This window comes from Sarcophilus harrisii, chromosome 1 (assembly GCF_902635505.1).
Source record: "Sarcophilus harrisii chromosome 1, mSarHar1.11, whole genome shotgun sequence".
Lineage (NCBI taxonomy): Eukaryota > Metazoa > Chordata > Mammalia > Dasyuromorphia > Dasyuridae > Sarcophilus > Sarcophilus harrisii.
In genome coordinates this window covers 270512496-270522797 of record NC_045426.1, presented here as the reverse complement: position 1 = coordinate 270522797, position 10302 = coordinate 270512496, and the positions used below count along the sequence as shown (strand labels likewise).

General features: G+C 33.7%; 1 protein-coding gene across 5 annotated transcripts in view; it reads left to right on the top strand.

Moving 5' to 3' along the window:
• Positions 1-1363, top strand: part of METTL9 (methyltransferase like 9) — a 74184-nt gene extending 72821 nt beyond the window's left edge. For 3 of the 5 annotated variants that reach the window (XM_012542774.2, XM_031941931.1, XM_031941940.1), the window contains one exon: positions 643-1363. In XM_012542774.2, the coding sequence (XP_012398228.1) occupies positions 643-848 (206 nt within the window). In that variant the 3' untranslated portion in view covers positions 849-1363. The remainder of the gene's footprint in view (positions 1-642) is intronic. The other 2 variants (XM_031941936.1, XM_031941946.1) reach the window with 1 other exon arrangement.
• Positions 1364-10302: the final 8939 nt, after the last annotated feature.

The following is a 10302-nucleotide window of genomic DNA, read 5'->3' as shown; positions in this document are numbered from 1 at the left end:
ATACTGGTAAGATAATGATAGGATGTTGTTTTTCAGGATACTATTCTCAAAGATTAGAAATGTACCTTAGTTTTCCTTAAATAATAATTAATTCAAAGATTTTTAAACCCTTTCCAACTACATTTCTATTTTCATTTTGATAAATCCCAGTGAAAGTTATTTCTACAAGTTTATTATAGATAGTGGGAAAGTAACACTTTTTATTTGTGTTAAACTAACTTTTACATTTCATAATTTGCCTGATATTTGCAGATTTGGTGACCAAATTTATGTTGTTATTTACTATCATATATCGTATGACACAAATCTGAAAGGGCAGAGTAAGAAAATAAGAAAGAGAGAGGTTCAGAAACAGATTTTGGAAGGATATATGCAATAATAGCTGGTGGAACAGCATAATAATCTACTAAGTGGAAAAGAGAAAAGAGGTAGATATGTTTTAAATCTTGGCCTTGTTCTGTACTGCTGGGGTAGGCTTTAGGCAAGTTTCTTCACCCTTTGTGTGCATGTTCATAAAATAAGGATTTGGGCTTTCAAGTTCCAGTGCTAAGATCCTACGATCCCAGGATCTGAACGAAATGCCACAATTAAAGAAATGAGAACTAGTCAAGAATTTAACTTTTTATTTTTGTTCTGTTTCAGTAGGAGGCAAATGGGAGAAGCCTTCTGAAATTTTGGAAATCAAAGGACAGAACTGGGAAGAACAAGTGAACAGTCTGCCTGAAGTTTTCAGAAAAGCTGGATTTGTTATTGAAGCTTTCACCAGGCTGCCATACTTATGTGAAGGTGACATGTATAATGACTACTATGTATTAGATGATGCTGTCTTTGTTCTCAAGCCAGTATAAACATGAAGTAAAAAAGTCTCCAGAGTCAAACCCAAGAAGCAGCCTCTGGAAGAGATGTTTGATTTGATGATGATATAAAGGGAGGGAGTTTGGGGATTGCCATTCTAAATATCATGTAAGAATTTTAAGGCCAAAATACTAATGCATTTCTTTGTAGTATGTTTAAAAGGACAGTCATTTTTTTTAAAAATACTTTTTATTTGAGAATAATTTTTACCAGTTCTTAATTCCAACAGTGTAGTCCACAATCCAACCATGATGATAGATATTTTTTATACTTAACTGCCATGGGACTCATATCCAGACAAAGCAATAGTAACAATTTCATACAATCAGTGTATGGATTGTTCTCAATCAAGTGAAGACTGGCAATAAAGCTGTCCATTCAGTTCCAAACATTGTTTATAGTGTTGCAACTGATATTCTTCCATGTTAAGAAGTTACTTTCTCTCTGACTATCATTCTTCAAAAAATGTTTTTAATCATGCTAATAAATCTTTTTTTTTTTTTTAAATGATTCCTTGGTGTCATGTTTGAGTTTATTTGAAGTTTAGTCAGAATTTAGGAAATTTGTTAATGACATTTTCATTTGCTTTGGCTCCAGGTTAAGTTGAATGGATGTGTTGCATGAAAGACAGTCATGTATCTTCAATGCTAGATTGGCCTTTGAGTCAGTCTTAGGTCAGATTCATCATGCCTTTGGAGAAACCCTTCATGTATTCCTTTAGGGAGGAGAGAATTAATCAATACTTACACTCTCCCATAACAGCTTATTCTCTTTGGCTCTTGAGCTTTTTGAAGGATGGGATCAGACTGAAATGTTGATGTAGTGTAACTATTTTAAAAAAGATAAAGAAAATTTAAATACTCCACTCCTGTGGACTCTTAAAGAAGACTTAAAAAAAAAAAAAAAAAAAGCATTCCTCTATCCTTGAGCTCTGCATCAAACTCAGCATTCTGACAAAGAATGAGAAGACCAAGTTAACACTAACTAACCTGAAACCCGCCAGGCAGCTTTTCTGATGGGAAGGATCATTGTTGAAAAACCAATACCAGGTTTCTTAATTTCTGGCATGTGAAAATTTAGACATTAACTTCTTTATTTCTTAAACAATGTCTTCTGCTTAGATGCAAATTTGTAGCTAGGTTTTGGTGGCTTATTTGTATAACCCCAGCTCCCAGGGAAACTGAGGCTGGTGAATCTCTGGGGCTCAGGAATTCTGAACTGCACTAGGCTAAACTATAGTGTGTTTGCACTAAGTCAAGCACCAATATGATGAGTCACTGAGAGGAGATATATTAGAAAGTGGGATGGTGGTGGAATTGAGAATAAAGTTGCCTAAAGAAAGCCTGTGAATAACCTCCTGCACTTCCATCCTGGGTGTGATAGACTCACACTTATTTTTGGTGTCATTATTTAAGATGCAAATTGGTAGTTGTCTGCCACAATTTCTGAATGTTGTCATTTAATTTTTTTTTTTTCTATCGTACTTATTTCTGTCTGGCCACTTATCCTTTCTACAACACTTAATTATTATCGACAAAGATAAGGGTTGGTTGGGTATTTTTGTAAACATATTTTGTGTCTCTTCTACATTCTCCAAAATGTAAGCATCTCTAATTATATACCTCAAAATGTTATTGAGGCAGGAAGATCATAAGAGAGAGAAAGAAATCAGTAACCCTTGTGGCTAGCTCGAAAAGGCACAACCCCTTAACTCAAATCCCATTATAGCTCTGAAATAATGGAAATACCTATTTGAGAATATGTATATTAACATTATGAAGTTGAGAATATGTATATTAACATTATGAAGTTATTTTTTTCACAACTTTATTTTTTTATCCAGGTGTTCCATTGTGGGATTTTTTTTTCTGTATATGTTCATAGATGCCTTCTAATTAAAACACTTTACATTAACACCTAGATAAAAAGGAGAATAAAATCATGAAAAAACCTTTATTATGCATTAAGGACTACATTCTCTCTTCTCCAATATGCTCCTCTATTATGGGATCATAACCAGAGTTGGGTTATGTGACTGTTATGCAAAATTGTTATTGGTGCATACTCGTGTTTTATGTTTCATTTTTTGGGTATTCAAATAAATGAAATGCATACATTTTACCCTGCATTATAAAAATAAAAACTTTAGAGAAGAGCAAATTTAAATTTCAATGGCATAAAAACTGTCTGTTTTCTTTATGAAGCCCTTTCTTCAGTATTGCTGCTCTGTCACTGAACGTGAGTTAAGTTGAAGACTCAAAGACTCAAAGTATAAGTATTTGTATTTATCCCAATGAGGTCTGGTGCCTTCCAAATCAAGGATGAATTTAAGATTTAAATTTTTTTAATCTCACAATTCTTAAAGATAAAACATAAAATTAACTCAAATTTATATTCAGCATTTAAAACATAAATCAACTTTCAGTAAAGGAAATATCGAGCCCTTATGAAGACTTTTTTTTTTTAAGAGGATTTATAATGAACATTAAATACTAAATTGTACAAATCATTCTATAAAAATTTCTTACTGGTTGGGAGAAGCATCCTTCCACTAGATGGCATCATAGTTAAGCTATGGTTCATTGAAGCTCTTCAACTTTTGGTCATACCATCACTAACACCATTCCCCAGTGCCTACCATAATGCCCTGCAAAGAGTAGATACTTAATAAATACTTGTTGAAGTGATTTCTTGATGTAAATCCTTTATATTCAGCCAAAGAGAGAGCTTCATTTATTAGGCAAAATAAAAGAAATGTTGTGAGGATATATAGTCTTCAGTAATTGAATAAAGATACATTAATTCCTTTACGTTTAACAGGCACAAAGATGAAATAAATTCTGCTCTCTGGAAACTTACATCCAATAAGGAGGAGAAATAAAATAATTTTTTACACGGTTGAAGATGAGACATGTAAAGGAAAGGCCACTTTCATCTGGGGAAATTAGGAAAGATTTTCATAAATGTGGTATTACCAGAGATGAGTCTTAAAGAAAAAGAATTAGAATTGTTTAGCAGATTCTAGTCAAGGTTGGTGGAAGAGGCAAATCATTTTAATCTGTTGCTTCAGTTCTCTCATTTGTAAAGTGGAAATAAATAATAGCACCTAATTCCTAGGATTGTTGTGTAAGGATCAAATGAGATAATATTTATAAAATGTTTAGCACAATACCTAGCACAAAGTGGATGCTATATGCATGCAATTGTTAAAAAATTGAATCTATTCTAGACAGAAGGAACTATCTAACTGAAACTTAGACTATGAAAGTATTGATAAGTACTGGCTTCATAAATAGTAAATAGATATACTTATTTAATAGTATATTGTGTATGCCTGTGTTCCTCTTGGTTTATTAGACTCTCTGAGAGTCAGGAAGAAACTACAAGAATAACAGATGACTGAAGATTTTGCCCTACCATACATCAAGAGAAGAACATGATGAATTTCTCAATAGCCTGCATAAAATATGTAGGGTTAATTTTTCCACAAGCAAGTGACTAAATTATGCTGTATGTGTAGGTTGCTTCCTGTTCTAGAAGAGAATAATTGGGCTTTGGAAATGCTCCACTGGTGATTTGGATTCATCAAGGTATAGTAAGATGGGGGTAGGGGGAGCAGTTATCCAACAAGAATTAGAAGAAGAAAAGACTAATGGTAGTTATAGTGGACAGAGTGCTAAACTTGAAACCAAGAAGATCTTAGTTTAAATCTTGCCTCAGACCCATTAGCTGTGTCACTCCAGGCTAGTTTATGCCTCTGTTTTCTCATCTGTAAAATGGGTATAATAGTAGCTATTTCTCACAGTTGTGAAGATCAAATGAGATTGTAAACTGTTTTCCAAATATTAAAGCAACTATGGATGCTTGCTCTTTTTATAGTGGTAGTAATGAGTGACTCTCCATTTAGGGAAACTAAGGCTGCTGGGTGGTTGTTGTTGTTGTTTTTAATTAACAAAAGATTATCCAGCCTTCCAGGGACAAAAGGGAGACCCTTAAACACCTAGTGAGTATTCTCCACTTATGGGGATTAAAAATATTTCCAAAAACAGTCAAGAAAACATTTTGCTAAGGCTATGGAGTCTTGAGCAAGAAGGCCTTAAGAGCCAACGTTGTCATTTTCATCCCTAATACAAATCAAAAGTAAAGGTTTCAAACAGAGGAAGATTTGGAAAGGGAACTACAGATTAAAAGATAGTCTCTGAGAAAGTCCTGGATTTCAGGACCCTAGAGCTTAAAATATGGCTAATAGTGGTCCTTTGGCTATGGAGGAATTGATAAAAGCTATTTTCCTGTAGTCTTACAAATGGAAGAAAATGCTGGCTTTGGAATCAGACAACTTGACCTCTAATCCCTCCTTTGCTCATTATTATCTATATTGCCTTAAACAAGTCTAAATGACTTGCCTAAATGAGCTCTGAATGACCTTTATAAAATGAGGGGCTTGAGTTGGAAGACCTTTCCACCTCCCTTTCAGTTTTGAGTCTAGGATCACATAAAATCTAATAAAAGGAGTTTTAAAAGAGAAATGAAGGGAGACAAAACTGCCCATACATCTCCCAAGCTGGATAACCATAGCAAATAGTGAAAATCTAGAAAGAATAGCAGCAGAACCAGAAGTTCACAGGACTCAACTTTTAAATGAACCAGGAATTCAATCCTTGGTTAGCCTCTAAAGTCTTTATGAATGTATAAAGTATGAATAAGAAACAGTGACTTAAAGATCCTCTAGAAACAAAATTTATTTCATTGTTATCATTGAGACTTGGAGGGAAGGAACCTATGACCAGACAAATACACCTATTCAGAAGAGGTGGCGTAGATTGAGATTCGGGAGGCTTGGGACAGCACCACTGAATATTAAAATGGGGAAATCCAGGACCCCCAGGTGGGAAGCATGATGGAGAGCAGCTCATTTAGGTGAAGATCAATCAAAAAGAATATGTCATCAGTATATGTATAGACCACCTAGACAGAAGATCATAACCCTGGCACTGAGGGATGGGATGATATCAGTGGGAAATTTCAGTTAGCCAGACATCTGCTAGGTTTCTCCCTGCCCAAGTAAGAATAGCTAATAACTTCTTGGCTTGCCTAGTGATAATTTTGTCCTTCAAAAAGTGGAAGAGGAAACAAGGGAAACCACTGTTCTGTATTTGATTCTTAGCAACAAAGAGGAACTGACTGATTAAATAATGGGAACTATTGGGGGAGGTGACCACTCTCTTAGAATTTGTGTCAGAGGAGAAGAAAGCCGGACATAGCGTGACAGGCACCCTAGATTTTTTTTTTTTTTGGAAACTGATTCTGAAAGGCCTAGAGAATGAAAAATAGGGTCCCATAAACTAAAATTCTTTAAAATCTAGAAAAAAGTGTAACTAAACAAGAAGCATTTATTAAACACCTACTATGTTAGAGGGAGTATGATCAGAAAGCCCTGATGAATGCAATTCTAGAGGAAATTTTCTGACGGCAGGAAAATCTCATCAACCAACTTAGATATTTTTAAAGACGCGTACAAAAACAGTAAAAATAATATTGCAGTGATGATCAACTGTGAAAGACTTGGCTCTTCTGATCAAGACAATGATCCAAGAGGATGTTGGGGGACCCATGATGAAGACTGCTATCCACCTTCAAAAAGAGAACTGGCAAACTCTGGCTGCAGATTGAAACATACGTTTTTTCACTTTATTTTTCTTGCTTTTTTGTGTGTTTTCTTTGACATCACGGCTAATATGGAAATATATATTTTGTATGACTTCACATGTATAAAATGATACATTGCTTTTTCAAGGACTGGGAAAGGAGAGAAGAAAATTTGGCAGTTTTAAAAAATGAATTAAAAACTTTAAATGTAACTGGGAAATTTTTATTTTTCAAATTTTAATAAATTTTTAAAATTTAGAATTTAATTTTTAAAAAAGTTAAAAAGACACTTTTAAAAAGTGGAAGCAAAGGTAGATAACTGAAAATGAATACAAAACATGAATATTGCAGTTCTGTAAGAATAATGTCAAAGCTGATTCAACCGTTCTGAGAGCAATTTGGAACTATTCCTAAAGGACTATAAAACTGCATAGCCTTGGATTCAGCAGGGTCATTACTGGTTCTGTATCCCAAAAAAAGGACATAAAAGAGGGAAAAGATCCCACATTGGCAAAAATGTAGCACCTCTTTTTGTGGTGGGAAAGAATTGGAAAATGAGTAAATGACTATTAGTTGGGAAATAGCTGAATAAATTATGGTATATGAATGTAATGGAACAGTGTTCTATGTAAAGTGATGAACAGGCTGATTTCAAAAAAGCCTGAAAAGACTTACATAAATTAATGCTGAGTGAAGTGAGCAGAACCAGAAGAACATTGTACATAATAAGATTATGTAATGATCAGCTGTGATGGACTTGGCTCTTTTCAACAGTGAGGTGATTCAAGTTACTTCTGATAGATTGGAAAAGTCTATTGGAAAGAGTCATCTGCATCCAGAGAGAGAGAAAAAAAAGAATAATTTCAAGAGTACTAATGCGTTGAATGAACTGAGTTAAATGACAAATGCTAAAGTCGGTGTAAAAGGAAGTGAAGAAATTAGATTTTTGTCTGCTTTTCTCCCTTATTTGCAATAATTTATGGGTTATCCTAAATTATCATATGAGTCAGCCAACATTTATTAAGCACCTATTATGTGCTGGGCACTGTGCTAACTTGAGACACAAAAAGAGGCAAAAGATATTTTCTGTCCATCTATACAATATATCAGCATACAAATTTATGAAACTTATTCTCATTTGGGTAATAAAATACTTGGTACTTTAAACTTATTCTCTAAATAATTAAATTTTCATTCCCTTTTAAAAATTACTTTTAACAATGGAAAGGAACTTAAAAGATGTCTAGTCATGGAAGGGTTCTCTTTCGTTCAGTTTCCTCATTTTATAAAGGAAGAAACCAAAGTCTTGAGACATGAAATGATTTGTCCTGGTTCACATAGAAGGTAAGTGCTTGCTTTACTCCTGAAGAAGATCAGGGTCATATATAATGAAATATGTTTATTAAATATCACACTATTAAGTAAATGGTATGTCCAGGGTCCAAATTCCAGGCCCAAGTTCTCTCCATTGTAACTCGCCCAATCTCTATGTCCAAGCAGTGTGTTCATTCACATAATCTTAAGGGGGAAAATAATTTTCTATCAGTTACCCCATTTGGTTTAAAATGGCACTGTCTCAAAATAAATACCCAAGACTAGAGGTCCTCATTCCTATGGTGATCAGTTAGTGGCACCAGTTACAAAATTGTAATGTTTTGAGGATGTTTTTTAAGTGTCCTTTTCATAAGTCAACATTGTATATTGATTTAAACATTTTCCTTGTTTGAAATAACTTTTTCAAACTGTAGATTTATTCACCTAAATATATGCGGTTGACTATTCAATAAATATTTACTAAACAAGGCATTGTGCAATGTATGCAATAAACTCAGGTGATTTATCATTCATTTTGATCTAAACATTTTTGTTGTTCAGTTGCTTCCAACCCTTTGTGACCCCATTTGGGGCTTTTCTTGGTAAGGTTTGTCATTTCTTTCTCCAGCTCATTATACAGAACTGAGACAAACAGGGTAAAGTGACTTGCCAAGCTAGCCTGGATTTGAACTCATGAAGATGAGTCTTCCTCATTCCAAGCCCAGTGCTTTATCCATTGGATCACCCAATTGCCCACTTTGTTTTATCACAGTTCAATTCAATTCAGTAAACATTTATTAGGCACTTAACTATATGCCAAGCTCTATTCTAAGCAGTAATGATACAAATCCCTCATTTCTATTTTTAAAAAATGTTTTATTGAAACTTTGTTTTTATATCAGTCTTTCTGCATCTCTCTCATCTCAGTGAATTTTCCCTAGAAATAAAAATAGACATCTAATAGTGACTTAATCTGGCAAAGGATAGGGGACAAAAAGGACTTTTATGAAAACTTTGGTATATATAAATTAGACCTTTCTTTTTTCATTCTGTATTACCTAGGGAAATCCCAATAGTGGCATAATTTTAATCAAAAGATATGAACACTTTGGTCACTTTTTCCTCACATAATTCCCAATCGATTTCCCTAAGGCAGGAGTTTTTAACCTGAAGAACTGAAAATTTGTAAAATAAATAAATAAATAAATAATTTTTTGAGGACTATATTTCAACATAATTGGTTTATTTTTTAATCTTTTTATTTTATTTTATTCATTTAAAAAGATCCTGAAAAAAATCCATAGATTTCACCAGACTGCCAAATGGATCAGTGACATTAAGGTTTTAAAAAAATGGTAAAAAACCACTGTCCTAACAGTTGAATCAATTCAGCTCCACAGCCCCTCCTGCATTGGCTGTTTTTATTTTTTTGTCCTTTACTCCACATATTATTAGTTATTTGGACCATTAAAAAAATCTTCTCTAAAATTTTAGTTTGCAATTCTAATTTTGAAAACTGTTCTTATCTTTGATCATTCAATTCTGAAGTCAGAGGTCCTAGAAATTTCCTGCCTCTGATACTTAGGACCTGGTGTCATTGGTCAAGTCACTAACCTTTCTTAGTTTCATGGTCCTCATCTGTAAAATGAGGGAGTTGGATTAAATGACTCCTTTTAAACTCTTGATCATTAATCCTATTGGGAAATTATCACCTTCTTTTCATTAAGATAGACTATAAGGCAATGGACACTATAGCTTTACTAGAAGAAATAAGACAACAAAACAATTGTAAGACATATATGTGATACATATTTTAAAAGAATGGCAAGTGGCCTATATAATATTCATTGTTTCATGCACAATCATTCTTTTCTGTTCTGTATTTTTAAGAAAATGTTCATTCAGTTGAGTGTTTGTTACATTAGAATAAAATGAACAAATAAAAAGAACATAGAAACTTTAGAGATTGAGTTATTTAAGCCCTAACATGTTCAGTTTCAAAACCAAAATATATAGGCTTTAATGTTTGCAAACTTTTCCATGAATTATTTCATTCTAACTACACAAGCAACCCAGGAGCTAGGTGCTAAAGACATTATAACTCCATTTTACAGATGAGGAAATTGAAGATTAGACAGATTGAGTGATTTCTCAATAGTCACAGAGATAGTTAAATATTTGTGATAAGATTTGAAAGCAAGTATTCCTGACTCCAAGTCTAGTATCATACTCTAAACTCAAGTCAGCTAAGTGATGCAATGGATAGAGTCAAAAAGACTCATTTTCATGAGTTCAAATCCAGCCTCAGACACTTCTTAGCTGGGATCTGTTTGTCCCAGTTTTCCAATCTGTAAAATAAGCTGGAGAAGAAAAAGTCAAATTACATCTTTGGCAGGACTCCAAGTAGAGTCAAGAAAGGTTGGGCACAACTAGAAAAATTAGACAACACAAAACCCCAATGCTTTAGGAAAATGCCATTGATGAAAA